This window comes from Lepidothrix coronata, unplaced genomic scaffold (assembly GCF_001604755.1).
Source record: "Lepidothrix coronata isolate B3197 unplaced genomic scaffold, Lepidothrix_coronata-1.0 Scaffold58, whole genome shotgun sequence".
Lineage (NCBI taxonomy): Eukaryota > Metazoa > Chordata > Aves > Passeriformes > Pipridae > Lepidothrix > Lepidothrix coronata.
Window position 1 is genome coordinate 1,700,588 of NW_016690238.1, and position 26,162 is coordinate 1,726,749.

Below are 26,162 nucleotides of genomic sequence, written 5' to 3' on the forward strand. Positions count from 1 at the left end.
CATCGGTATCCCCAGCCATCTGCACCATGGGGACCATCGTGAAAGGGTACCACCACAAACAGGGGACCACCATGACTGGGGGACCACCACAGAAGGGGGACTGCCACAAAGAGTGGACCACTACAACTGGGGGGCCATCAGGAGTACTTGGGGTTCACCTCTCCTGGCACCCCCAAAGGGAGAGGGCATGGTAGGACACTAATGTCAACTCCTCTGGGGTCTTTTGTTGCCCTGAGGATCCCCAAAGCCTGGCCCAGGCTAGAGCCACCCAGCCCCAGCCTTTGAAGAAGATGTTTAACAGGTGGTTTAGTCTGGTTGCAGCCGTGAAACATTTCAGTTCCAAACATTTGTTTTGGAAACATGTTAATTTTCTTTCCCCCTGTCCCATCCTCTGGCAAGGAGCCCCTTGCATGGATGGGACAGGACAGCAAGACCACTCAGGTTTGTCCCAGTGGTCCAGCAGAACATCCTGGAGCTGATAAAGCTGCCTGGAGCTCTGAGACATTTTAACCCCTGGGGTGCTGGGTGCTGTTAGGGAGCTGAGCATCCCCCAAGAGGCCACACAGCATCCTGCCAGCTCTTCCTCACCATTCCAGGACTTCATGTGTTCATCACAATTGAGCCTCCTTGACTGGCAGCTCCTCCCATGCTCTGGTCTCTGCCTTGGGGGAAACTGAGGCACGGGGGGGTGCAGCCACATCTGCCTGCAGAATTCACGAGCCCAGCGCTGCCCAAGGCTGCACACCAGGTTTATTGTCCATCGAGAGTGGATAGAAAGGAAGCTTACAAAATAAATAAATATCTCTATATGCCTATATCCAGTCCCCGCCCCCTGTGGACACACCTCACAGCACACACGCAAAAGGATCTTGAAGCACAAATTAGCGCAATCACTAATTACAAACCGCTGTGTGGGGAAGGCAGGTCATCCCCCAAATTGCCACCTCTGCCACTTCCCCATAAGTGCCGTTATCCCATCAGTGGTGCCACACTGGATCCCAGTTCCAGCCTGCTGGTGGCATCCCAGCCTGGTCCAGCCAGCCCTCGTGGCCCGTTTTGGCTGCCCATCCCATCCCATGGCTCCTGTCCTCGGCCACAGTGTCCCCAAGCTCTCCTCCACACAACTGCTCAGCTCACACCCCTCCCAGTGAGATCCCTGGCCATGCGCCAGGTTGTGGGGACACCAGGACATCAGTCTGTGCCCTGGTGGCACACTGGCCCAGGAAATCAAGGCCAGGTTGGATGGGGCTTGGGGCAACCTGCTCTAGTGGAAGATGTCCCGTGCCCATGGCAGGGGGTGGAACTTTAAGGTCTTCCCACCCAAACCAGTCTGTGATTCTATGAAACTGGAAGCAAACTGGCGCATAGTGAGGTGCCAGCTGGTTCCCGTAATGTTGTAAGCAGGAGATGAAGAACAGAGGGAAAGCCAAGGACAAGGATGGGCAGCAGAGCTCAGCCTCAGTTTCCCTGCTCCAATGTTCACCCAACTCCCACAGCCTCCACAGGAAGGGCAGCAGGAGCTCCAGCATGGCAAGGCCCCCCACCACACAGCACGGTCCTCCCAGACGTCCCCATGCCTTGGCACACGGACAGAGACACAAGCACACGGACACGCGCCCACGCACACGCTCTATCTACGCTGCTTCATCGCCTTGACGAGCTCCTCCAGCTTCAGGGCCAGGTGCAGGTCACCTGTCACCTGCAGCCTCCCACTCATGTAGGCACTCAGGGGGCGCAGGTCACCCAGAAACAGGTCCTGAAGGTCCTTCTCCGACACTTGCAGAGTGACATCAGGAACGCCCTCGGGCACTCCGCGGCAAATCCGCCCGCTGCCTGCAGGACACGGTGGGTGGGAGAGGGAGAAACAGTGGGTTCAGGATCCAGCCTTGATCCAGCTGGTGTTTCCCCCCCCACATTTCATGAGATTTGAGATGGGCCAGATGACAGATGGGCCTCCTCCTGGCAGGGAGACTTTGGAGATAGGAGTCCTTACCCCTTATGGAGATGAATTTCTCTTGTGTTGCTCCACCAATACCCTTTACAGTGGTCCACCTCCAAGCCCCGTCCTGCTTTTGCCATAACCACCAGGAAAACCACAGGCAACCATGTGGGGATGTATTAGGGTGCTGGAAGGACATCCTCCAGCATGGCAGGGGCCCTCCATCACTACCCCCTTGTGCTGGTGTCCTACGAGAGTCAACAACTCCTGAGGTCTCCAGGCCAGCCACGAGACCTTGCTGTCAATTTTCCATCAATACTCTATTTCTCAAAGAAAATTCATGGTTTTAACCCAGAACAAATTATACTTTGGACTGCCAGGGAGCGTGGATTCAAGGTCATGGTCACCAAATTACGTTGCTCACCTGATGGGCCCCGAGGTGGCTTTCATGGAGGTACCAAAGGGGTTTGGTTTGGGACCTCTGACCACCAAGCTCGGTGGGGTTCACAGCATGCAAAGGGGGCACAAGAGCAAAACACACCCTCACAGCTCCAACACAACAACCCCAAAGAGTGCTGACCTGAGGAGAGGTCTATGAAGTAGGTGCTCCAGGTGCCACTGGACAGAGCGATGTTGACCTGGTAGGATGCTCCCACCTGGCTGACCAGGGCCTCGGAGAGGACAGACTCCACCGCTGAGAGCAGCTCGTCTGCACTGGGCTTCCTCTGGGCAAGGAGGGGAGTGGTGGGAGGCTCCACCTCGTTCACCATCTCCACACTGTCTGCTGGGGACAAAGGCACAGATTAGGGGACACCTTTGTGTGGTGAGCCAGACCCACCAGAAAAGGTCTCCAGAGGAAAGAAACCCACTTATCCAGAAAGTCTCCAGCTAAGCAAGAAGAGGGCAACCGGTCTTGCCAGTTCCTGCTCCACTGTCTGCCATGGGTTACTCTTCCCTGGCTAACAGGGCGAGGAAAATTATCCCTGAAAAGTTAATGGGGCACCAATCGGTGCAGGGTTTCTGGAAAAAAATCCATGTGACTCTTGGGAAACTCAGGCTCGAGTTTGCCTCGTGGAAATGCTGAGATATGAGTTGGTCTTGAGCCCAGGGCTCCTACAGATCTGCTTCTGCCCTTCCCAGTCCCTTCTCCAATGTCTTGTTGGAATGGTGATGCTGTGCCATGTGCTGTATAGAGCTGTGCCCACAGCTCTCCTCCCTGCTACCAGCCTGTCTGTGCTGTGCTCGTAGGAGCATGACATCTCCCAGACTTTGACTCCTCTGTCAGACAGCCAACGGACACAAAGGTCACCTGGCAGGAGGGACATGACCCAGCAGAGGAGCAGTGACCAGGGTTGGTTACCTGCCTCCGGAGCGCCGGTCCCGCCGCCGGCCAGGGCCAGGGTGCTGCCGAAGAAATGGGCAGCCAGCTGCTGAATGGTGCCATCCAGCCCCTCCAGCCCCGGCACTGGTGGCACAGTGGCTGCAGGCCCTGCCAGGTTCTCCCGGGGTGGCTGCAGCACAGCCTCCATGCTCAGCTCCACCCGGTCCACCTCCAGGCCCCACGACTTGGTCATGTCGTTAATCTCCAGCTGGGAAGAAAGGGAGAGGTGTTGACAGCCTAGGCAGAGCTGGATATGGCCATGGAGACCACCTCCCCACCATGGCACCCCCCACCATTGGCATCCTATAGCTTGTGCTGCTGCTGCCCATCAGTGGGGTGTTACACCAGGCTCAATAGTCCTCCTTCTCCTCCAAGCTGTCAGCTCTCACATCCAAACCCTCCTCCCCCAGTTGCTCTCCCAGCTTGGAGGAGGCTGGGACAGGGGAGACAGCTCTGCCTTGTTCCTTTTTCCATAGTCCTTTTCCTTGCTCCCTCTTGGGCAACACATCCTGGCATGGTGCTCCACCAGGCAGTATCTCTGGCCTCCAAACCACCCCAGGCACCCCAGAGGTATTCCCCAGCCTCTTTTTACATCACTTCTTATAGACATTGAACCCACAAGATCTTGGCCTGGCCCAGGCTGACTGCAGGCAGGACTCACTGCCCCTCTGTCACTACCTTGTTCTTCTCTCACCCAAAGCCCTTTCCAGTCTCCCTCCAGACCTTTTCCTGATGAAGATAAGGAGATCAAATCACAACACGTCAGCCTTTCTGTGCACCCAAAGCCCTTAGAGATCAGCCACAGAACTCTGGAGATCTGAAAATATCTGCTCCCTGCTAATCACCACATTTTCCCAGCTCCCTTCCTTGTCCAGGTCTGTGGCCAGATAAGACTTTCAGCAGCTCCATCTTTTCCTTACTGTCACTTCGGCACCACGATCCCAAGGGTTTGGGTGTCCTGGGGGGCTCTCAGGCAGTCCTCACCAGCAGCTGCTCCCCGATCCTCAGCTTCTCCACCTGGATCTCACGGAGGCTCTTCTTCATCAAGGTCTTGGTCATGGCGTTCTGTGCTGTCATCCGGGTGGCCGCAATGAGGTCCTTCACCATCATGACGGACAACACGGGGTCCCACACCCGGAATTGGACATCAGCACCCATGGAGATGATTGCCCCATCCTTGGAGGTCACCTGGGGCAGAAAAGAGTCAGGATCTCTTCTGCTCTCCGCCCCGTGGCCCAACCCTTGTGTGTAGATCCTGGGAGCAAAGGCATTCCCAGATGTCTTTGTTAAGAGGATTATTGGAAACAAAACCAATCCAAATAATTAATTTTCGGCTAGCTTGGATGGTGAGGACAGTTTCCAGCATAGGCTGTTATTTAAAGACATCTGGGAAGGGTAGGAACTGATGGTTTTGGGATGTCTCCAGCCAGGAACACCCTCTGAACAAGGCAAGAGGAGCTTTTTGACCTCAGGCAGGTGAGGACTGACTACACAGCACCAGCTACAATGTCCCTGGCCTTGCCAGGAGGAGCTGAAAGCTGGGTCACCAAGGGTCAGACCATCCCAAAATCCACCTGCTCTGGGAATTTGAGAGCTATTTCTCCATCCCACCCTGAGGGATGGCAGTCACCTTGCAGGGGGGCACGTTGAAGGCCCTCGTCCTCAGATCCACCCGCTGCCAGTGGTCGATGAAGGGCAGCAGCAGGACCACGCCGGGCCCCTGAGGTGCCTGGATGCGGCCCAGGCGGAAGATGATCATTCGCTCGTAGGTGGGCACGACCTGGAACGGGAAAGTTTAGACCAGGGCAGGAGCAAAACCCTGGATCCTGCAACGCCAGGACCAGGGGCAGCTTGTAACTGTCCCCTTATGGAGGTTGGTTGTCATGCCACTCCTCACCTGCTTTCCTCACTTACCTTCAAAGCGAACCACCCTGAGATGGGGAAGGTGACAACCATCAGCAAGAAAACCAAGGAGGTGATAATCCCATGGCAGATCCAGGACAGCCAACCCTGGGAGGTGTCTGCAAGATGCGTGAAAGGGGGATGTACCTGCTCCAAACCCCTCTGCTCTGCCCGTGAACCCCCATCCAAGCCTCTCCGCTCCCTGCACCCTGCACCCAGGGCAGCCGGCAGTGTGGGGGACACCCAGCCAGTGCCACACCCTACAGCACCGGGGGCAATAGGGAGGGAGGCAGCAACTCTCCTCTCGGCGTGGGAGTCACCTGTGGTATTCCCAGCCATCCCAGAGGCTTGGGGCTCACCTATGGCATTCCCAGCTGGTCCCAGTGAGTCTTGCTTGTCTCTGAAGCAGAAAAAGCCCTTCTGGGCACCGTAGAACCCAATGCTGGACTGCTGGAAGCGGTCAAAGTCCCCCAAGGGAAGGGCTTGGTATCCCGAGCGGCTGAACATGGTGCTGGTGCCTTGCACAGGGCCTTGCTCCTGGTGCTCCAAGGTGCTCCTCTAATCCTGGCTCCCTGCTGCCATCACAGCCACCTCCATCCCCGTCACGATCTCCCTGCCGTGAGAGATGCAGCTGACAAGCCCTGCTGTAGTCACATCACAGAAGGACATCTGCTGGAAGAAATCCAATCCTTCAGGGGCTTCCCTGGCCGGAGTCTCACCCCAGCTGAGGTGCTGGAGGCTTCACATCCTCCCGGAGACCCTCTGGGCAGGAGCCGAGCCTGGAGACAAAAGCTGCGACCCCGCGGTCACTCCTCACTTCGCACCCCCTCGGAGCTGGGGATGACCCCGGGGCGTCCTCGGCCGCCAGCCCCGCGGCCGCGGGGAGCGGAGGCCGCGCCGAGGATGCTGAGGGGAGGAAGGAGGGAGCCGCTATCGCTTCCTGGTCCGCTCGTCATGTGGCTGCTGACGGCACAGGGACGACACGGCTCATGGCTCACGGCTCGGTGAGTTGTTCCGGAGAGGCCCTGCCAGGGAAACGCTCCGCCGGCCACGGGGAAGACGGGGGTCTCCATCACACATCCACACCATGGGGGGCTCCGCAGGGTACCCCGACCCCACAGGAACAGGAAAGCGGGAAAGGTAGTTTTCCCAGGATTCCTGCTCCGGCGTGGCCTTCCCGCCATGCCAAAGCCCCCCACTCTCCCTCTTGCCGGCTCAAAGGGCAGTGGAGATCCAAGAGCGGCGCTGCCGAGGGTAGGGGGTGACAACAGTGAGGGTTTAAAGCCCCCCTCGGCTGAAGTGGGAGCCTGACACTGCCCCAGAGAGAGCAGCAGCTCTTGCAGCCGAGACAACACCCAGACAGCACAGCTAGGGGGTCCTACCTAACAGCTGGAGCAGAGCTTTGCCATCCGAACCCCTCTCGGAGCCAGCATCCCCCTGGTGCCAACATCCTCCCGGTACCAGCATCCCCACCCCAGTACCAGCGTACCCCCGGTGCCGGCTTACCCTCCCTCCCGGTGCCAATATTCCGCCCCAGTACCAACATCCCCCCTTCCCTGCATTTCCGCCTCCCTCGGATTTTCCACCGGTACCCCCAGGCAGAGGGCAGGAAGAGGGTGGGAGCGGGAAGCCCCCATCTCACTCCTTTCCCACCCACCAGCTCCATCGGTCCCTCCCGGCCCGAGCCGCCCCCCCACCCCGTGCCTTCCCCGCCTTTTTCCCACCAGCTCCTCCTCCTTCCTTTCCAGCCAGGCTGAGGAAACGAAAGTGGTTTGGGACGGCTGTCCCCTGTCGCCGCTCTCATGCCCGACAACCCCGTCGCGCCCCGGCCGCCCGGCCCCGGCCCCCCAGCAGGTAACGAGGGGTCCCCGCTTTCCTGGAGAGGGAGGCGGGATGGGGAGGAGGGCAAAGCCCGATCCAGAGTCTCCGAAAGGGACCTGCGGGCATTGCCTGCTTGGAAGGGTGCGTGTGTGTATTAGTTTTTAGGGTACAAAACCGTTGCAGGGGGGAGGTGATAAGTGGGGTACTGGCTTTGTTGGCGGGGGGGTTTCTGCCCTGCCGGCTTGAGGGAGGGCTGGGGGGACGAGGAGTGGGGAAGGGGACACCTTTGGGGACAGGGCTTATGCCAACATCCCAGTGCTGCCTGAGAGGTTTTGCAGGAAACTTTGGGGACCGTTTCCAGGGTCCCTCCTTTTGCCTCCGCTGCTTTTCCCGCTTGCAGAGCAGGAAAAGGCGGTAGCAGCAAAACGAAAATCGTTTTTCCCCACCCCCAGTCTTGAAATCCGAAAGGGAAGGCGGTTGGGGAGGGTGGAGGAGGGCCTCCAAGAGCCTCCCACACAGAGGGTAGGCAGGAGCACAACCCTTTGCATCCAGCGGAGAATCTCCCCGGGAGAGCACCTGGAGTGCTGCCACCCGCTCGCCCTCGGCAGGAGGGATGGAGAGGAGCCTCAAGCACACCCTGTGGCTCCTTCATCCCTCCTCTGCAGCAGTTGGGCAAAGTGGGATGCCCAAAGGTGGGACTGAGCCTCCCAAACTTCCATCTCATGGAGGTTTTTTCTCCACATCCCACCTAGATGGAGACGGTGCCACTGCTCCCATGGAGACAAGACCCCAGCCGGATACACCTGTGTGCTCACCTCCATCCCACCCTCCGGCGGAGGAAGATGACTTCCAGTTCCTCCTTTGCGAGGGCTGCCGGCAGGAATCGCCCAACCTCAAGCTCCTCACCTGCCTCCACACCTTGTGCCTGGGTTGCCTGAGCGAGAACAAGCCCGTCGGGCAGTGCCCCGTGTGCTGCACGGCCATCCCGCAGGCCAACGGCATCCCGGACATGGACAACCTGCTCTTCACCAACCTGCAGGCCCGGCTGAGGGTCTACAAGCAGATCACCAGCCCTGGTGGTCCCAATTGCAGCCGGTGCCGGGGCGAAGCGGCCCTGGTGTGGTGCTGCGAGTGCGAGGAGTTCTTCTGTGCCAAGTGCTTTGAGGACCACCAGTGGTGGCACAAGAAGAAGAGTCACAAAGTCAAGAAGGTGGAGGAGCTGCGTGCTGAGTCAGCCCATCAATTCCTGGAAGACACCAGGAAGTCTTGCAACCTTTTTTGCAGCAGTTCCAGTCACCCCGACCAGAGCCGCGTCTGCAGGTGAGAGTGGTGCCTTTTTCCTGCATCCCATCCTGTCCCAAGGGCTTTGGGGCTGCTGCTCCAGGAGCAACCCTGCCAAAGGGGTTTCATCACCTGCCTTTGGAGAGGAGAAGCTGCAACCCTGGTGAGACCCCAGGCAGGAGCAAGTTGTGATAGGGCTGGGGGGAATCACATAGAGCTGAGCCAACGGAGGTTTAGGTTGGATACTAGGAAAAGAACCCGCCCACAGAGGGTGGTTGAGCATTGGAACAGGCTCCCCAGGGCAGTGGTCACAGCCCCAAGGCTGCCAGAGCTCAAGGGGCGCTTGGACAGTGCTCTCAGGCACATGGTGGGATTGTTGGGGTGTCCTGTACAGGGCCTGGAGTTGCACTTTGATGATCCTTGTGGGTCCCTTCCAGCTCAGGAGATGCCATTCCATGAGTGTGTGTGCTATTGGTTTATCAGGAGCCCGGGAGGAGGGAGGGCAGCAAAGGAGGGTTGAAGGCCCAGGCTGACGGCCGCCCCTGCAGCTGGTGCAGTGAGGCAAAGCCCCCGTGCCTCAGTTTCCCTGGCACTGTCCCTCGAGCAGGGGGAATGGTGCCCAGGGCAGCAGAGCTGCTTTTGCCGCCCCAGCGCCGTGCCGGCTCTGAAGGGCCCTCCTGTTCCCTGCCAGCATCTACTGCCAGCAGTGTGAGAAGGCGCTGTGCTGCTCGTGCGCGCTGCTGGACAACCAGCACTCGCAGTTCAGCGACATCTGCAGCGAGACCCAGCGCAGGCAGGAGGAGCTGAGCTCCATGGAGCGGGAGCTGCGGCGTCGCCGGAGCGGCTTCGAGGCCACCTACGCGTCCCTGCAGGGCGAGGCGGCCCGGCTGGAGGAGGCGCAGCGGGAGATGCGGGAGCTGATCCGTCAGCGCGTGGAGCAGCTGGTGCGGCTGATCCGTCAGGAGGAAGAGGAGCTGTTGGGGCTGGTGGAGGCGCGTCAGGAGCAGGGCCGTCGGGAGCTGGCGCGGGAGCTGCGGCACGTGGAGGGGGTGCTGCGGCGGATGGAGGCGGGCGAGAGGCTGGTGGAGAAGATGAGCCTGTACGCCACAGAGCAGGAGGTGATGGACATGCAGCCCTTCATCAAGGGCTCACTGCAGGAGCTCCAGCGGCTGAAGCTGCCAGAGGCCATGGACCGAGGGCAGCCCGGGGACTTATCCGAGTGCAGGGCCAGGCTGCAGGCGCTGGTGGAGCGTGTCACAGGGCACCCAGGTGAGGACTTGCCATGGGGATCAGGTAATCATGGAATGGTTTGGGTTGGAAAGGACCTTAAAGCCCATCTCATTCCACTTCCTGCCATAGGCAGGGACACCTTCCACTAGACCAGGTCGCTCCAAGCCCTGTCCAACCTGGCCTTGAATGCTTCAAGAGATGGAACATCCACAACTTCTATTCTTCCACTTCTTCTGCTTCCTGCAGCAGAAGGAGCCCAGATCCATTCCTGTGGGTCCTTATTTCCACTGGGGCCAAGCTTCGCTCCTTTGCTTGTATGTCCAGAGCCCCTTTCTGGTCTCCCACCAGTCTAACAGGCTCTGGTGATGATGATTTTTGGGTTACCAGAGTCTCCTAAACCCTTGGGCCATCCCAGACCAAAGGGCTGGGAAAGGGAAGAGAGACTAGAGCTACCCCTTCCTTGCTGCAGCTGTCAGGCAGGTTTTTCCCAGCTTGGCTGCTGCCAGGGCCAGATGGGAACTCTGGAGGCTCCGATTCGGGATCTCAGCCCTGCTCTCTCCATTGCAGATACTGAATCCCAACCTGTCCCCGTGGTCGAGGTGGCCCTGGAGAACAACCTGGTGAGACATCAGCGTTTCATCCCTGTGTGGTGCCATGTGGGGAGGCCTCCTGCATCAGCCAAAACATACATTCTCCCTTCTTCTGATCTTTTGCAAGGGTCTTCCTTCCCCTCTCCGGCCCATCAGTCCCATTTTTTAGTCAACAACAAACCCCTGGGGATGTTTCTGCCTGGACAGAGAAGAACCTACATTGTAGCCATCATTTTCCATTACCCAGGCATTTGCCTACCCCATCCCACTTCTCCGAGCCTGCTGCTTCATCCCTCACTTTCCACAGGGAAAACCACAACTGTAGCACAAACCTTGAGCCAAGCCACAGGGCCAGGCTGTCCCTCAGTTTCCCCCCTCCTGGGGATGTTTCTGCCCCCCACACTGTCTGGGGACACCCCAGCCCTGCAGGGGGGTCAGTGTTCTCCGGGTCCACTCTAATGCTGCTCTGTGCTCTCTCCGCAGCAAGAGGATCAAGTCTGGCCCAAAAACCAGAGCACTTTGCCCACCTCACCCACCAACCTCAAGGATGTGCATGTGGACAAGGTAAGAACCATCCCTTGGTTCAACCAGCCAGGCAGGAGCCCTTGGGAGTTGCCACCCCAGCACCTTCCACCGCCTGTGCTCTCCCCTGTCCAGGCTCGCCCTGTCCCCTCATGGCACAGGAGGAAGTTTCACTGCACAGAAAGGGGCAGCCAGATCTCTCCCAAAATACTGAAGCTGGAGTGTGATGACATGCCAGGCCCCAGTGATCCCAATTCCAACCAGAGGGATTTCCGAAGGGAGCCCGGCACCTCCATGCCCGGACGGAACTGCAGCAGCAGCATGGATGATGCAGGTGGGGGCCATGAATGTTGCCCTCCTTGTTATCCCATATTTTTCTCTCCATTATGGGGGTCCATTCCCAGCCTCTCTGCACCCCCAGGCACTCAGAGCCTTGGCCAACCTCCCCTGGGTGACAGAAGCAGAGGGTGGAAGCTGCTTCCTAGGGAATAAGTACAACAGCAGTGCTCGGGGCGGACATGGATGCTCCATCCAGCTCCATGTCCCACTTTCAAGGTAGCCAAAATCCAAGCTTAGGGAAGAGTGTATCAGCAGGGAAAGTGCAGAAAGGCTCCTCTGCCTCCTGCTCCAGGAGTAGTAAATTTTCCTGGAGCAAAACTCACTATAATTCTTAGGAAAACAAATTTTCTTCCCCGAGCTGAGCCAGCCCCACTGCATCCCGCAGTGAGGAATCCTGGGATCAGCTCTGCAAACAGGATAGAGGATGAAATGCACCTTCTGAAGAGGCTGGTGCAGGATCCATGGGGTGAAGCAGCAGTGGAAAGGTTGCCCCCACCTTGGGGTGCATCCAAAGGCTGGGTGGTTCACGGTCCTGCGGCAAAACTCAGGAGAGTTGATCTGGTGGCATCCAAAATCACAGTCTTGGAGCTTCAGCATCCTCCTGTTCCTTCCACAGAAATCACCAGCATTGTCATTGGCAGCTCGGATGACAGCGAGGAGGACACGGTGGTGAGTGTAGTGCCAGACCTCCCTCCTTGAGCTGCGCTGCCGGAGAAGAGGCGGCCGCACCCCGTCGTCTCTGGGTGCCTTTCCCTTTCCTCCAGCTGTGCTTGGAGCCAAGCCTTCTCCTTCCCAGCAGCACCCAGAGACCTGCTTATGGTTTTCTCTTCCACTTCAGGTGCTCCCAGGTGGCAGGGCATCCAGGCCATCCCAAATCTAGTTCTCCCAGGCCAAGACCTTTGCTCCTGGTTTTCTGGAGCAGCCGTAAACCCCGCCTTGGTCTGCTCTGAGGTGGGATCCCCTGAGGCAAACCTTCCCAGTCAGTCCTTGTGGCTTCCTGAGAGGTGGTTCTCAGCTTAAAACCAATCAATCTTGATCTAAAAATCAAATTTGTGAGTTGAATGTAGCATCTGCGCTCGCAGAGTTCATCAGCCCTGTACCAACACGGGCTGAGACGCTCCCGGGAGCCACCGGAGCAGGGATGGACCACCTGAGCACCCCCAAAGGGACATTGCACAACTCTGGTGCTGCAAACTGGTGTGTGGCAACCAAATGGCCTTGGCTGAGGTGGTGAGATGATCCAAAGGGGGGGATCCTTGATGAGATACCATGTCACCATCACGAGAAGGGGATCCCCTGGGAACCAGAGGCAAGTGCGGCTGATTTGGGATCGAGAATTGGGGTTGGTTTTCCAATACTGGCTTAATGAGGGGTGAACACCTTTTTTTTTTGTACAAACTAATGCAGAACCTCTTCTTGCTCTTTCAATAAAGCTGTTCTCAGATTAAACCCCAGCCACTGCTGGCTTCCTTATTCATTTCCTCCTGTCCTGTTTTTCCTGGCTCCTCTGATTCCTCTCTAACAAAGGGAAAAAGAGAGTTGTGGGGCTAAAACCTGTCCCCAGTCCCTGCTAGTGGCAAAAAATCCCAAGGCTGGGGCTTTGGGGGATGCTAGCAGCTTGCTGGGAGAAATCCCTGAGTGCACCAGGTGTTGGGTAGTACGATGTGGATTTAAGGGTGTAGCAAAGACAGGTGCCAGGGGTAAAAATCCCACATTCCCTGAGCTGAGGAGTCTGAAGTTGTCTGTCCAGCCATGTTTCCACCACTCCTGGGCTGCGGGTGGAGTTGCAGAGAGCTGGTGTGGAGGGAGATGGATGTCCCATCGCTGCAGGATACCCAGGAAAGAGGTGCAGGATTGTCCTGGGGGGAAAGAGGGAAGGAAACTAAGGTTGGAGCCTCTTGAATGTGTTGCTGTCCTGCTCCTCCTGTAGGGAGATACTCACTGTGGATGTCCATCCCTGCTGATGCTGGGCAGGGGCTGGTGGTGTGGCTATTTTTGTTCATCCTTGGGAAGCATTGCTGTAGGCACTGGATCTGCTGAGCCTGGAGAGGCCCTAAACCTCCTTCTGACCTGATCCAGTCATCCTGATCCAGTTTCCTCTAGACACCAACAAGATCTTTAAGTATCTCATGGAGTGAGGTTGCTCAGGCATGTTTATGTCCCTCCATGATCTGCATCCATACGAGATGAACAGCAAGGGACAGCAATCCCTGGACCTGTGTGTTAGTGCCTGCATCCCGACCCTGCTCAGGACAAGCTGGATTCAGGGCTCTGCTCTTGATCACTTGTTTCTGACCCTGTTTTTGGGCTCTCAACAGGGCTCCTCATGGCCAGCCCACTCCAGACACAGGACACACCCAGTGCCAGGACATCACACCTGTGGTTTTTGTGGCATTGCCACAAGCAGATCCCTGTCCATGGCCAATGGTCCTCCCAAGCGTTCTCCTCATGCCTTCCCAACCAGGTCCAAGCAGGCAGATTGTACTTGGATCCCTTCTCCAATCTCTTGCAGGCCTTCAGCGAGGCCAAGGATAGCAAGAAGCCCTCCAGCCCCACATAGTCCAGAAGTGGCACCTCACCCCACAACAGCACTGGCCCCACCAGCCCCTTGGATGACAGGTTGGAGCCGGGTGCTTTGGTGTTCTTCAGCCTGAAGGTTGATCCGAGAAGTGAGCATTGCCCTTCCCAGGGGCTGAGGGGCAGAGAGGGGCCTCCCCAAACACTTACTCCAGCCCCATCCTTTCCCCTCTGCAGCCCAGAATATCATGGAGATGGCGGCGGTGAACGGAGACCATTCCTTCAGGACGCTGATCCAAACCCCCGAGTCAGTGCTGGCACTGCTCCCCGAGGGCGTCCCCTTGGAGGTGGGGGTGCAGTACCTCCTCTGGCACCTCTCCCTGCTCCCCAGACCCATCCTCATCATCTGGAACTTCTGGGGACTGGAGCTGCCCGCTCTCTTTAAAGCCCTGGATGCCACGGGCAGGAAAGTGGACTTCTGCCATGTTGTGTGTGGTTACATGGATATGTTGTCCTTGGTCAAGGACAGGGTGCCCCAGGCCCCTTCCTACAGGCTGAATAACTTGCTGAGAAGGTACCTGCAGCAGCGACTCGGAGAAGGCGCCCTGGCCAAGGCCAAGGCCTTGCAGAATCTTTGGGGAGCCCTGGCACTCCCTGTGAGCCTGGATATGGAGATGATGCTCATGCACCGCAACGCACAGAGCTACACCCTCCTCTGGCCCTTCGTGCAGGAGAAGCTGCTCAGCAAGAGGGCGGCCAAGGTGCTGGCACAGCGCAACCTCGTCCTCCGGGATCTGGAAGAGGAGTGAGCACAATTGTGGGGTGAGCTGAGCTGGCCAGGTCTCAGGTTAACTGCACCATGGATGCAGGGACGCAAGGATGCTCACCAGGAACACAAGGATGCTCACCAGGGAGGCAGGGATCTCACCAAGGGTGCAAGGTTGCCCACAAGGAATGCAGGGAAGCTCTCAGCAGCATTAAACAGGACTCCCAAACCTTCTCTGCTCCCAGCATTGGGCTCAAAAGGTTCAGGCCCCTGGGCCAGCTCTAGGGGGAAAAAATAACCTAATGGAATTAACGTCCTTATAAAATAAATGACACAACACAGGCAAGTGCAGTTTACTGGGGCATCTTTTTTCCTCCTTTTTCCAGCCAGGCAGGAGGGGAGATGCTTGGCGTTCTCTTCACCCTCCCTTGCTCCCCTCCCCTCAGGACTTCCCCCGCACCCCAAGGCCGGATGTGGCCCTGGTGACAGTCGGAGGCGGCCACATGGGGTGTCCCCGAGCAGGGCTGTGTGTGACACGGCAGTGAGGGGCACATGCCACCAGGTGTCCTCTTTGTACAGCCGCACACGGGCTGGAGCGCCGGGGCTGGCGCCGTCCTTGGGGCACTCACGCTCACTGGTGCTCACACTCACGCGCAAACACACTCGTGCACACTCACTTGTGCACACTCACATGCACTTGTGCAGACTCACACATGCACGCTCTCACTTGTGCACACTCACATGTGCACACTCACACTCCATTGTGGACATAAACTCACTTGTGCACTCACACACTGTTGCACACTCACTTGTGCACTCACACTCCCTGTTGCACTCTCACACGTGCACTCACACCCACTTGTGCTCGCTCACACCCACACGTCTCACACCACCCGCATCCCCAGGGCCCACCAGTGGTCCCTCCTGTGCCTGGGGGGCACCGTGGCTGTCACTGAGGTGTCTGAGCTGCTGTGCTGGGCACAGAGGGAGAGGGGTGGGAGGGATGGGCAGGTGCTCTGGGGGGCTTGAGCTGGGTGAAGGTGGACAGGGAAGGTGAGGGTGAGCAGGGAAGGATGAAGGTGGACAGGGAAGGGTGAAGATGGACAGGAAAATGTGAAGATGAACAGGGAAGGGTGAAGATGGGCAGAGAAGGGTGAAGATGGACAGGGAAGGGTGAAGGTCAGCAGGGAAGGGTGAAGATGAACAGAGAAATGTGAAGATGGGCAGGGAAGGGTGAAGGTGGACAGGGAAGGGTGAAGGTGGGCAGGGAAGGGTGAAGGTGGGCAGGGAAGGGTGAAGGTGGACAGGGAAGGGTGGAGATGGGCAGGAAAGGTGAAGGTGGACAAGGAAGGGTGAAGATGAACAGGAAAATATGAAGATGGACAGGGCAGGGTAAAACTGGGCAGGGAAGGTGAGGGTGGGCAGGGAAGGATGAGGGTCTCCCCTCCAAGAGGGTGCAAGGGGAACTGCCAGGCTTGGAAAACGGGGGATACAGGGAGGAAAACTGCCTCCCATCTTCTGGAAGCCCTCTGGGAACAAACCATGTCCTGGACACAGCAATGAGTTATTCCTGTTACAGCAGTGATCCCAAAGGAGCCGGCACGTTGACACACAAGGTTTGTCACCAAATTCACCGCGAGGATCCTCTGGTGGCTGCTCGAGGGTTCTGCGGGGGATCAGCCTCGAGAGGGGCACGGGCAGAGGGCAGAGCCCATCTGTCTGCTGTCACCGGCCTCATCAAAGCCTGGTAAAACAATGACGGAGCCAATGGGCTGTGGGAGCAGGATTAGCTGTTCCTCTTGCCTTGAGCTGCGGTAAAGCTCATTCATCTGACCAGAAAATGGTCTCTCACTCTGAGGGGAGCAGAGCAGCACCCAACAGCCCTCAAACCCTGGAGAAAAGGGCTTTGAGGGCTCCCCAGAAGCCCCACCAGCTTCCACCTCCAACAGGAAGCTTTGACACTTGTGCAGACCTCCTTTCCACCCAGAGCCACTCTGTGAAAATCCCCCTCCCAGGAAGACTCAGAGCCTCTCTGGGTTTTCTTAGCCCAATAAATAACTTCACTGAATTAAGCGAACCTCCTGAAATGATATATATTATCCTGCTTGCTTGATTGGCTGTTATTAATAATGCATTGCTCAATCTAAACCATTCATAAAATGACTCCCCGCCAGCCCCAAGCAAAGTGCTCTGGGACTTAGGAGGGGGAAAAAAAAAAGGCAAGAAAGAGAAGCATAAATCCTTTCTGGTTATGAAAACAGATTTCTTCCCCCAACAATCATGCAAAACTAATTAGAGCCAGAGGGCTGGTTCCTCTGCGTTGATCGTGCCCTGCAGGATCGCTCAGGTCTGCTGGCCAGGGTGGGGGAAGTCTAGTGCAGGGGAGGATTTGCCTCTGCGAGCCTGGGAAAGGTCACCTGGATTACATTCCTAATAAAAACATAACTCTACTATCACCTGAACAGGTTTGCATCCCATGGAACATCAAGAGAGAGGATGGGGTGGTCGGGACTCTTGAATATTTGGAGAAGTGGTGAGGCCAAGCTGAGGAAAGACTTTCCTAGGTGGAAGGAGAAGCCACATTGTCTCTGGCCAGGCAGGTCCTGCAACCAGGATGCTCCCAGGGTGGTGGTTCATGTGTTCACCTGGTCCTGGGGGAGCTGGAGAAGCCAGGAGAGCCCAAACTGGTGGCTTGGCCTTCTCCTTCTGAAGTAGGCAATGTCCCTGACCAGTGGGAGTTGTGTCTCTGGAGCTGTGATGGTCAACACCAGCCCCTACTTCCCACATGTTTAGGAGCACAATGAAACTTGGGGTGCCTGGGGCTGAGGCAAGTGAGGTGTGAGAAGAAGTGGGCAGCTCCAGAGCCTGCTCTTCTATCCGTCCATCCACCCACCCACTTACCCATCCATCCATCCATCCACACATCTATCTGCTCATTTTCCCTCCCTCCCTCCCTCCTTGGAACTCCCATCTGAGTGGACTGCAGACCCACCAGAGCACTGTTGTTCCTCCCTGTTCTCAGCCCATGGGAAACTGAGGCACAAATGGTGACATGAACCCCTTGTGTCAGCTGGGGAGGGATGAGTGGGGGTCTGGAGGGATGAGGTATCCCATGCCATGCTGCTTCATGCTCCGATGCCCTCCCAAGTGTCTAGGTGAGGGTCTGGCCCTCAGGAGCATGAGGAGGGATGTGTATCCAGCTTGTCACACGTGCCTCATCCCTGACCCATTTCTAGCACGTGAAATGTTCCTGAAATGCTGCCACTGTATCTAGGACACTTGGGTTCCTTCCTCTTGCATGATGGATGAAGGCATCATCCATCCCTTCGGAAGACTCAGCAGAATGCCGTGGATAGCAGCCAAACCAGAAAACGAGTGTCCTCTCCCTGCTGGTCACAGTCTTGTGGCATTTTAACCCCTTTCCATGCTCCTCAAAGCAAGTTTTCCATCCCTGTGTCTCCCATCTGAGCTCTGCAGCCATGGGGCAACACCAGCATGGGCTAACCCATAGTCCTGCAGCCCCACAGCAGCACGAGGAGCTTGGGATGTGGAATAACCTGGGTGAGGAGCAGGGTGGGTCTGTTTGGAGATGCTGAGCCCACAAGTGCTGCCCCACTAACCACAGAACCCCCAGCTGTGGGGCTCAGGAGAGAGTGACAGCCCACGGGTGTTCAGAAAGTGAGCAAAATGAGGGGAAAATGCCTATAAACCACAACTCCAAATGCCTGATGCTGTAATTCCCTGAGCACGGGTGCTTGGGAGTGTCACAGTGAGGGTGAGGACATGCTGGGTGACCAGCCAGCCACAGGGGTGGGATGGGGATGAGTCATGGCTCAGCTCCGAAGATGCTGAGAGCACCATGTCCGTTCAAACCTTTCTCCAGCAGGAAGGGAGACATGGAAGCGCTGCCCTGTGGATGTATCCACTGGATTTGAAGCGGTGCCTCCCTTCTGTGTGGCCCCTCAGCGGATCACTGTACCAAGGTGGCCTTGCCCATCTGCTCAGGACAGTTCCCTTGGACCATTCCCAGGGTTTTCCTTGCGGAGTGTTGTTTGGGTTGGGCCAAATCTGTGCCAGGCAGCAGGTGTCAGGCTGGGGGGCTTTGGACACGGCTCCTGGGAGGATGGGAGCCATCATCGAGGATCAAATCTGACATTTTGCTGTCAAGCAGCTTGTGCTCTGTCCCTCCAGTCATCACCCCCTCTCCTCTCCCTCCTCCCTCTCCTCGTCCTTGGAAGAACACGCCCATCCCGTGGCCTCGGGGCTGGGATGCAGGGCCGAGCTCCCGCCGAGGGAGAGGTGGCCGGGCTTTTACTACGCCTGCGAGCAAGCAGGAAGGCGGCGGGACCCCCCCTCAGATCCCCGGGGGTCCCCACGCATGAAGCTCCCCGGGATGTGCCAAGTCCCCGTGGGGAATGGGGAAGGGGCGGTAGCCGCAGCTCTAGGCGGGGCCGCTGTCTGTCGCGACAGAGCCGGGTCGGGGACACCGGGAGGCGTGGACTGACCCATCCGAATCCGTGATGAGTCCGCCTCGGCACCCCCCGGCAGAGCTCCCGGAGGGGAGAGGATGGAGAGATGCAGGGGGGAAGGGAGGGATGGCGGGAGACAGGAATCGATCACGCTCCCAAAATCAATGGTTTCTCGATGAGAGGGGCAGGACGGAGGGTGGAGGGGGAGAACAGCCCCACACGTCGAGGTGAAACCACGAGGGGAATAGGAGGCTCTCTGCGCCTTTCCAAGGGGCTGAAACCTTCGGGAGGAAGCTGCGAGAGAACGGTCCCGTCTTGGGGACCCCCGGCAGCCCCCGTGTATTTCTCTCCCCTCCCATCTCCTAACCCCCTCCGTGTTTAAAAGCGCTTTGCATTGAACGAGCGCCGAGCGACGGGACCGGCTGGCACACGCCGCTCATCGCCCGTGGAAATACCGCATGGATCGGGCGTGGGGGGATGGCAGCACAGCCCGGGGACCGCGGGCGGGAGGGTCCAACCTCCGCATCCCCGTCCACAAGCGCTCCACAAAGGGCTGCGACCCCGCGATGTCCCGGGAGGACGGGGTGGCCGTGTCCCGCATCCGCCACGACGGCATTTCGGTCCCTCCGGGGGGCACTGGGGAAGTCAAAACGGCGGACGGGGTTTGGGGTGGGGGGGCTGGATGACGCCTGCTGCCAAGCGCGCGGAGTTGTATTCGTTGCTCTGCCGGGTGGGTGTTTATTTTGGTTATTTTGAATTTTTTAGGGGGGGTAGGAGGGTGCCGCGCCCGTCGCGGGAGCAGCCGGCCCCGTCCTCGCCGCAGGCTGGCGAGCGGCGGCGGTGGGTGGGTGGTGGGATGGGAAAGGGGTGGCGAGGAGGGAGGGGGCAGCCGAGCGGAGGGGGAGGCTGGCAGAAATGCTAATTCCTCCCTTTCGCTGTCGCCTCGGCAGCCCAGTGCCCGTACGGCCCCGCTCCGGCTCACAGCTCAGCCCGGAGAGGTGCGGGGGGACGGGTGGGGTCCCCCCGCCCCTCACCGTCGTGTCCGGGCTGGCGGAGGCTCCTCCGTGCCACAGGGACGGGGGTCGGGAGGAGGATGCGGAGGGCCGGTAACGACGAGGAGAAGGGCTGCGTGTTGCTTAACGGCACTTAGGAGCGGGTAAGGTGCGGGGTCAGCCCCGGTGCGGTGCGGGAAGTGGGGGAAAGGGGCGAAGGAGGGAGTCAGAGAGAGTGGAAAACAGGGAAGGAGAGAACTAGGGAGGAATGGAGGTGGGAGGGAGAAAAGTGCGGACAGGAAAGATGAAAGAAAGGAAGAAAAAAAAAGAAAAGGGAAAGAAATAATTGAAAAAGGAGAAATTAAAGCAGAGAAGAAAGAAAACGAGATTTAATTAATTTTTGAGGGTCTGGGGGAAGGAAAAGCCTAATCAAGACGAGAAAAAGAGAGTGAGAAGGATGGGAAGAGCTGGATGGGAAAGGGAGGAAAACGAGCGAGAAGGGGAAGAGGGGATGAACACGAGCGAGGGGCGAGGGGGCGGCAGGCAGGGGGAGCCGGGTACAGACAATGGGGCGCGGCCCCGCCGCCGCCTCCTGCCGGGCGGGGACCGGGGCCGGGAGCGGGGCGGGGACGTGGGCCGGCAGCCCTGAGACCCCCTGTATCCCTTGGCAGGGGGAGATGGCCCCTCTACTGGTCCTGTGGCTAGTGGCCCTGCTCGGCTTGGCCCGGGCGTGCCCCGAGCCCTGCGCTTGCGTGGACAAGTACGCGCACCAGTTCGCCGACTGCGCCTACAAGGACCTCCAAGTGGTGCCCACGGGTTTGCCTTCCAACGTGACCACCCTCAGCCTCTCGGCCAACAAGATCACCTCACTGCAGCGGCGTTCCTTCGTGGAAGTGACCCAGGTCACCTCCCTCTGGTTGGCACACAACGAGATCCGCTCCATCGAGCCCGGTGCCTTCGCCATCCTGGTGCAGCTGAAAAACCTCGACATCAGCCACAACCAGATCGTGGACTTCCCCTGGCAGGACCTCTACAACCTCAGCGCTCTCCAGCTGCTCAAGATGAACAATAACCACATGGCTCTGGTACCTCAGGGGGCTTTCCACACCCTGAAGGACCTCCGGTCCCTCCGCATCAACAACAACAAGTTCACCACCCTTGCTGAGGGGATCTTTGACTCGCTCAGTTCCCTCTCCCACCTGCAGATCTACAACAACCCCTTTGAGTGCTCCTGCAAGCTCCAGTGGTTGAAGAAGTGGATGGACAGCACACTCATCTCCATCCCTGAGAAGGACTCCATCACTTGTGCCCTCCCGGAGCAGCTCCAAGGAGTGCCGGTGGGGAAGATCCCAGATGTGCAGTGTGCCTCACCCACGGTGCAGCTCACCTATTACCCCAACCTGGACACCACTGAGCTCTTTGATGGCTTCACCCTGACACTGCACTGTGCCGTGACGGGCACCCCACTGCCCGAAGTGAGCTGGAAGATCCGCACCTCCAGCCAAACCCTGGAGCTCAACGGGAACCCGAATGAGACCGCTGGGAAGGACCAGTCCAAACGGGACCCTGAGCGCTTCTTGGTCTTCAAGAATGGCACATTGGTGATTCCTCACCTGAGCAAGAGGGAAGAAGGCACCTACACCTGCCTGGCCTCCAATGAAATGGGGAGTAACCAGACCTCTGTCAACGTGGCTGTGGCGGGCACCCAGAAATACCCACTGCAGCCCGGGAGGGACCCACTGGGGGGTAAAGCACAGCCAGGTGACAAGAAGCCTGGGGCCAAGGGAGCAAAGAATAGCGTGCTCACACCAGATGAGAGGAGCAAACCCCTTGATCCCACTCGGCAGAGCCAACCATCCTTGGCAGCTGGGACAGAGTCCACGGGAGACGGGCAAATCCCTTTCCAGCTGCCACCCTTTGAGAAGAAGTGTGGCTCCACACAAACCAGCAAGTACATCTCCAATCACGCCTTCAACCAGAGCGGCGACTTCAAGCAGCACACGTTTGACCTGGGGGTGATCGCTCTGGACGTGTCAGAGCGCGACGCCCGGGTGCAGCTCACACCCACCTACACGCAGCCCGAGAAAGTCCACCTCAGGATGCTCTACCTGTGCCAGGAGAGCAGCAAGGGCCATGCCTTGGTCCAGTGGTCCAAGATTGAAGAAGGGGTGAACTCGTACTGGTTCCAGGGCTTGAACCCCGGCACCAACTATTCCGTGTGCCTCACCTACCTCGGGGAGGACTGCCAGGTCCAAGTGGTCTTCACCACCAAAAAAGAGATCCCCTCGCTCATCATCATCGTGGTGGTGAGCATCTTCTTGCTGGTGCTGGCCACCTTACCCCTGATGGGGGCCACGTGGTGCCACCTCCTCTCCAAATACCAAGGGAAGACCTACAAGCTCATCATGAAGGCCCAGAACCCAGACCAGATGGAGAAGCACATGGCCGCTGACTTTGACCCCCGTGTCTCCTACCTGGAGTCTGAGAAGAACTACAATCCCAGCGAGGTAGGGGAGGCAGAGGTGGAGGAAGAAGAGGAGGAGGAGGAGGATGAAGAAGGAGGCAGGTGGAGGAGGAGGAGAGAAGCCGAAGGGGCTCCGGAGCTGGAGCGAGAGGAGAGCGTGGCAGCCAGCTCCATGGCGGAGTCACAATCCAAAGCCAACGGCGAGGAGTTTGAGGTGCGCTCTGAGTACAGCGACAAGCTGCCGCTGGGTGCCGAGGCTGTCACCATCTCCCAGGAGATCAACGGCAACTACCGGCAGCGGCCCCGCTGAGCCTCCCCACACCCCCTCCACCCCCACCTCGGCCCCACCTCCTCCCCGGTCCCCAACCCCCGTTCTTCGCGGGGCATCGCTGCTGCTTTTACTCCGAGGAAAGACGGAAGTATCCTCAGCGATGCCTGACCCTCCTCCTCCTCCTCAGACGGCAGGACCCCGGGGATGCTCAGTGCCGGCGGGACGCGCTTCCTACGATTTCGTTTCCATTTTGGGTACCGGCAGTCCTTGCTCCCGGCTTAGCGACAACAACGATTCCCGGTCCCCTGGCTGCCTCTGCCCTCTGTTCGCCCCATATTTTCTTTCCCCTTAAAGGAAAAAAACGAAAAAAAAAAAAAAAAAGATGAAAAACGGGTCAAAGAAAAAAACCCGACTTCCCAAAACCTTTTTTCCTGGAATTGGTTCAGTCCCCGGTGGGTCCCCTCCGCTCCTCGGTCCGGTCCTGCCGCTCCCTCGGTCCCCGGTGAGTCCCCTCTGCTCCCCGGTCCGCTCCTGCCGCTCCCCACTCTGGCCCCGCCGAGCCCCCGTGCGAACCCCGCCGGAGCCCGGAGCCGTCCGCACCGCTCCTCGGCGTCATCCTCCCCGCGCCGCTTCCCGGTGGATGCCCGCCGCGCCTCGGTACGATCCCCGCCGCTCCCCGGTGGGAGCCCGTCGCGCTGCGGCGCATCCCTGTTTTCCCCGGTGGACACCGGTGGATGCCGAGATTCCCCGGTCTCTGCCTCTTCCCGGCGGTGCTCTCTGCTCGCCGGTGCGTCCCGGGGCTCCCCGGTTCCTGCCGCTCCTGGGAGGTGCTTTCCGTTCCCCAGTGGACACTGGCGGTCCCCTCTCCCTGCCACTCCCGGGGGTCCTCTCCGTCCCCCGACGGGTGCCGGTGCTCCCCGCGCTCTCCCCGTTCAGCACTCGGAGAGACCGGACAGCTCCGCGCCCCCCGCCCGCACCCCGAGGTGGCGGGGGCGTCCCGATCTCCCCTCCCCCGTCCCAGTCCCGGTCCCGGCAGGGCCCCTCGATGTGTTTTGGGTAGAGTAGCCTTGTAGCCAAGTGTCTGTGCCGTAGACGCGCCCGCGCTGCTGGCGGGCGGGCGGGCGGGCGGGCGGGGGCCCGGTCCCGGGAGGCGACGGGTCGCCGCCGCCGCCACCCCCAGCCCCACTCCCCGCGAGCCCCGGCGCCGGTGAGAGCCGCGGGCGCCCTTCTACGAGCTTCTGTCTGTGAAAGAGTCAATAAAAGGGATTGAAAGTGGAGATGGGTCTGTGCTCGATGGGGACGAGGGGGAGGTCGCGCCCGGTGCCCCCCGTGTTGCCCCCGGTACAGCCCAGTGCGGTCGAGGGGACACCAAGGAGGTGGCAGACGGCGCAGAGACACGTCGCCACAGCTACCAGCAAAGCATCCACAGACATTATAAATATATATATTTCTACCCATAAACCGTGCACACATGCAGTATACATAGTATATTTCTGTATATACATATTATATTTCTGTATATACATATTGTATTTCTGTATATACATATTATATATAAATTCACGCACATAATATATATATAAGTACTCACGCTGTATATACACGCACACACTCCTTTTATACATCCACACAAGACGTATAGGCACAAATAATTGTTGTAATCACTCTACTATGCCTTTACACACACTACACACTTTGTATGTACGCGGTGTCTACACACATTATAAATATACATAAATTCAGCATACATAGGAAAATAAAATAATCCAAATATATTATATACCGTTTAGACATACTGTCTATAAATTCACTATATAGAAAAATGCAAATAATATTTTCCCCTGGCGCACGCATCCCATGCATACACGTGGATTAAGAATATATGCAATATATATACACAGTGTATCTAATTTATATAAGCTCTGTGTATCTATAATAAGTGTGCTCAACATATGTACAAATACATGCTAAACGCCCACACTGCCCATGTACACACAAGTTTTTTCTCCCAACACTTGTCTCCCTGCAGTTTGCCTGGCAGGGTTAGTGTCACCCTGGTCTTAAAGTGTTCCCAGCCTGGAGACTGGGGGTGCTACGAAGGTGGCTGGTGGATTTATGCCCCCCATTTCATCTGGCTGATGATTTCAGCCCATAATTACATAGTCAAGATTTAAGGCTGCCTTTGATTGCTTTTCTTATCTGGAGCTACAAAGCCACATTTCCTCCTGGTGTCCCCGCTTGAGAGGCGGTGTCCCATCATGTGGGGACAGTCACCCACCCTCCAACCCCCATGGGTGTCCCCTGAGGCCCCACTGATGCTCCCCTCACGTTCCCCAAAATCAGCCTCCGCAACCCAGCAGATCCCTGCCGAGCAAACACTCCTTTCTCCACCCTCCAGAGAAAAATTCCTATTTTAAACTCCGGCCTCTGCATCTTTCTCCTGCGACGGGGAGAGTGGGGGAGGCAGACAAAGCAGGTCAGCGAGCAAAGAGGCAGCAGGCAGGAGGGGGTCCCACCCAAATGCCCCAAATCCTGGGAATTCGAGGCTGCTCTGAAGCAGCCCAGGTGTTTGCTGCAGCTTTTAAGAGCCCGTGCCAAGCAGAGACTCCCCCTTGTAGATAAATCCCCTCCTGTGAATACACTTATAATTGAGTTTCATGCTTAGAAACATAGAAGGAATAGAAAAAGAACAATCATTTCTCCCTCCCTTTAATTAGAGAATAATAGATTTTCCCCGCCTAACGTATCTACAGGGAATCTTGATGCTGGATTACGCTGAGATTTGCTCCTTTTCAGGAGGGCTCTAATTAGTACCCGGTGCCCAAAGGCACAAAAAGTGGTCAAGGATGGAGCTCTGCATACTCCCACTCCCTCCGTGTCCGAAGGGGGGGGTGGGGGGTGGGAAGGGTTTCTCCTGGAAAGGGTTTCTCCTGGAAAGGGTTAAAGCATCCTGGCTGGATGGCTCAGCCACTCCCAAGGCATTTAACCCTTCTGCACATACTGCCACCAGCCCGGGATTGAGTGGGATGTGCCCACGCGTGATGGTGACAATCTTACACCCACACAGCCCGGGCTGTCATGCACATGGTGTCACCTAAGCTGTGGGAAGGTGTCTGTCACCCTTCTCCCAGGACGGCCCCAAAAATAAAGAAGCTGTCACGCCACACCCTCTCTTCCCAAATTATTGCTTATCCCGGATCAAAAAGGGGTTGTGCCTTAGGGGGTTACAGATAGAGTTTTGGGCCCCCATGGGAGCTGTCAGAGCAGCATCTTTCCCCTGCTCTGTGGGTTGAATTAGGGTTGGTCCCCTGTACAACCCCTGTCCTGTGTCCTCCACTGGTCCAGAGCCCCTGCTCCCTTCCAGGTGGGTTCTGAGGGCGTTCAGGGTGGAGGGGCTGATGGATCATTTGCCTCTGCCTCGCTCTGGAGTGATGGGCACTGCCAAGATCAAGCCCAGGGATCCAGGAAGCATCCCCCATGCTGGCCTTGTCTGTGAGAGCATCACACCCAAGAGGGGCAGTGACAGATCCCCCCAAATGCCTTGCAAAACAGGTCCTGAACCCACTGAAGAAAATCCCCAGCTCTCCTGGCGTGCCAGTACAGCCCCTGGGCAGCAGCCACGCTGCCAGCCCGCCCCATGAACTGCTCTAGATTCAAAACAATCCCCTTCTGCCTTGC

The 26,162-nt window shown here is 57.9% G+C and overlaps 4 protein-coding genes across 5 annotated transcripts; 3 read left to right on the forward strand and 1 right to left on the reverse strand.

The window, feature by feature from the left end:
• Positions 1 to 730: 730 nt before the first annotated feature.
• On the reverse strand, positions 731 to 6,346 carry STOML1 (stomatin like 1). 2 transcript variants are annotated; one of them, XM_017816964.1, is made up of 8 exons: positions 5,942 to 6,346; positions 5,582 to 5,835; positions 5,235 to 5,341; positions 4,951 to 5,100; positions 4,305 to 4,508; positions 3,300 to 3,528; positions 2,520 to 2,723; positions 731 to 1,833 (listed from the first exon to the last, which is right to left on the reverse strand). In XM_017816964.1, the coding sequence occupies exons 2-8, from the start codon at positions 5,727 to 5,729 to the stop codon at positions 1,631 to 1,633; spliced, it is 1,245 nt and encodes a 414-aa protein (XP_017672453.1). In that variant the 5' UTR covers positions 5,730 to 5,835; positions 5,942 to 6,346; the 3' UTR covers positions 731 to 1,630. The 2 variants fall into 2 exon arrangements, with proteins under 2 accessions (XP_017672453.1, XP_017672454.1); XM_017816965.1 differs by having other exon boundaries at positions 2,520 to 2,720; positions 5,582 to 6,346.
• On the forward strand, positions 6,170 to 13,474 carry PML (promyelocytic leukemia). The gene is made up of 9 exons (XM_017816962.1): positions 6,170 to 6,226; positions 6,971 to 7,076; positions 7,796 to 8,363; positions 9,016 to 9,593; positions 10,122 to 10,174; positions 10,628 to 10,708; positions 10,802 to 11,000; positions 11,622 to 11,674; positions 11,844 to 13,474. Exons 2-9 carry the CDS (start codon positions 7,025 to 7,027, stop codon positions 11,883 to 11,885), a joined length of 1,626 nt encoding a protein of 541 aa, XP_017672451.1. The 5' UTR covers positions 6,170 to 6,226; positions 6,971 to 7,024; the 3' UTR covers positions 11,886 to 13,474.
• A 96-nt stretch (positions 13,475 to 13,570) lies between these two features.
• On the forward strand, positions 13,571 to 14,613 carry LOC108498366 (protein PML-like). The gene is made up of 2 exons (XM_017816966.1): positions 13,571 to 13,674; positions 13,760 to 14,613. Exon 2 carries the CDS (start codon positions 13,771 to 13,773, stop codon positions 14,329 to 14,331), a length of 561 nt encoding a protein of 186 aa, XP_017672455.1. The 5' UTR covers positions 13,571 to 13,674; positions 13,760 to 13,770; the 3' UTR covers positions 14,332 to 14,613.
• A 5,022-nt stretch (positions 14,614 to 19,635) lies between these two features.
• Positions 19,636 to 23,021, forward strand: ISLR2 (immunoglobulin superfamily containing leucine rich repeat 2). The gene is made up of 2 exons (XM_017816959.1): positions 19,636 to 19,913; positions 20,421 to 23,021. The coding sequence occupies exon 2, from the start codon at positions 20,427 to 20,429 to the stop codon at positions 22,521 to 22,523; it is 2,097 nt and encodes a 698-aa protein (XP_017672448.1). The 5' UTR covers positions 19,636 to 19,913; positions 20,421 to 20,426; the 3' UTR covers positions 22,524 to 23,021.
• Positions 23,022 to 26,162: the final 3,141 nt, after the last annotated feature.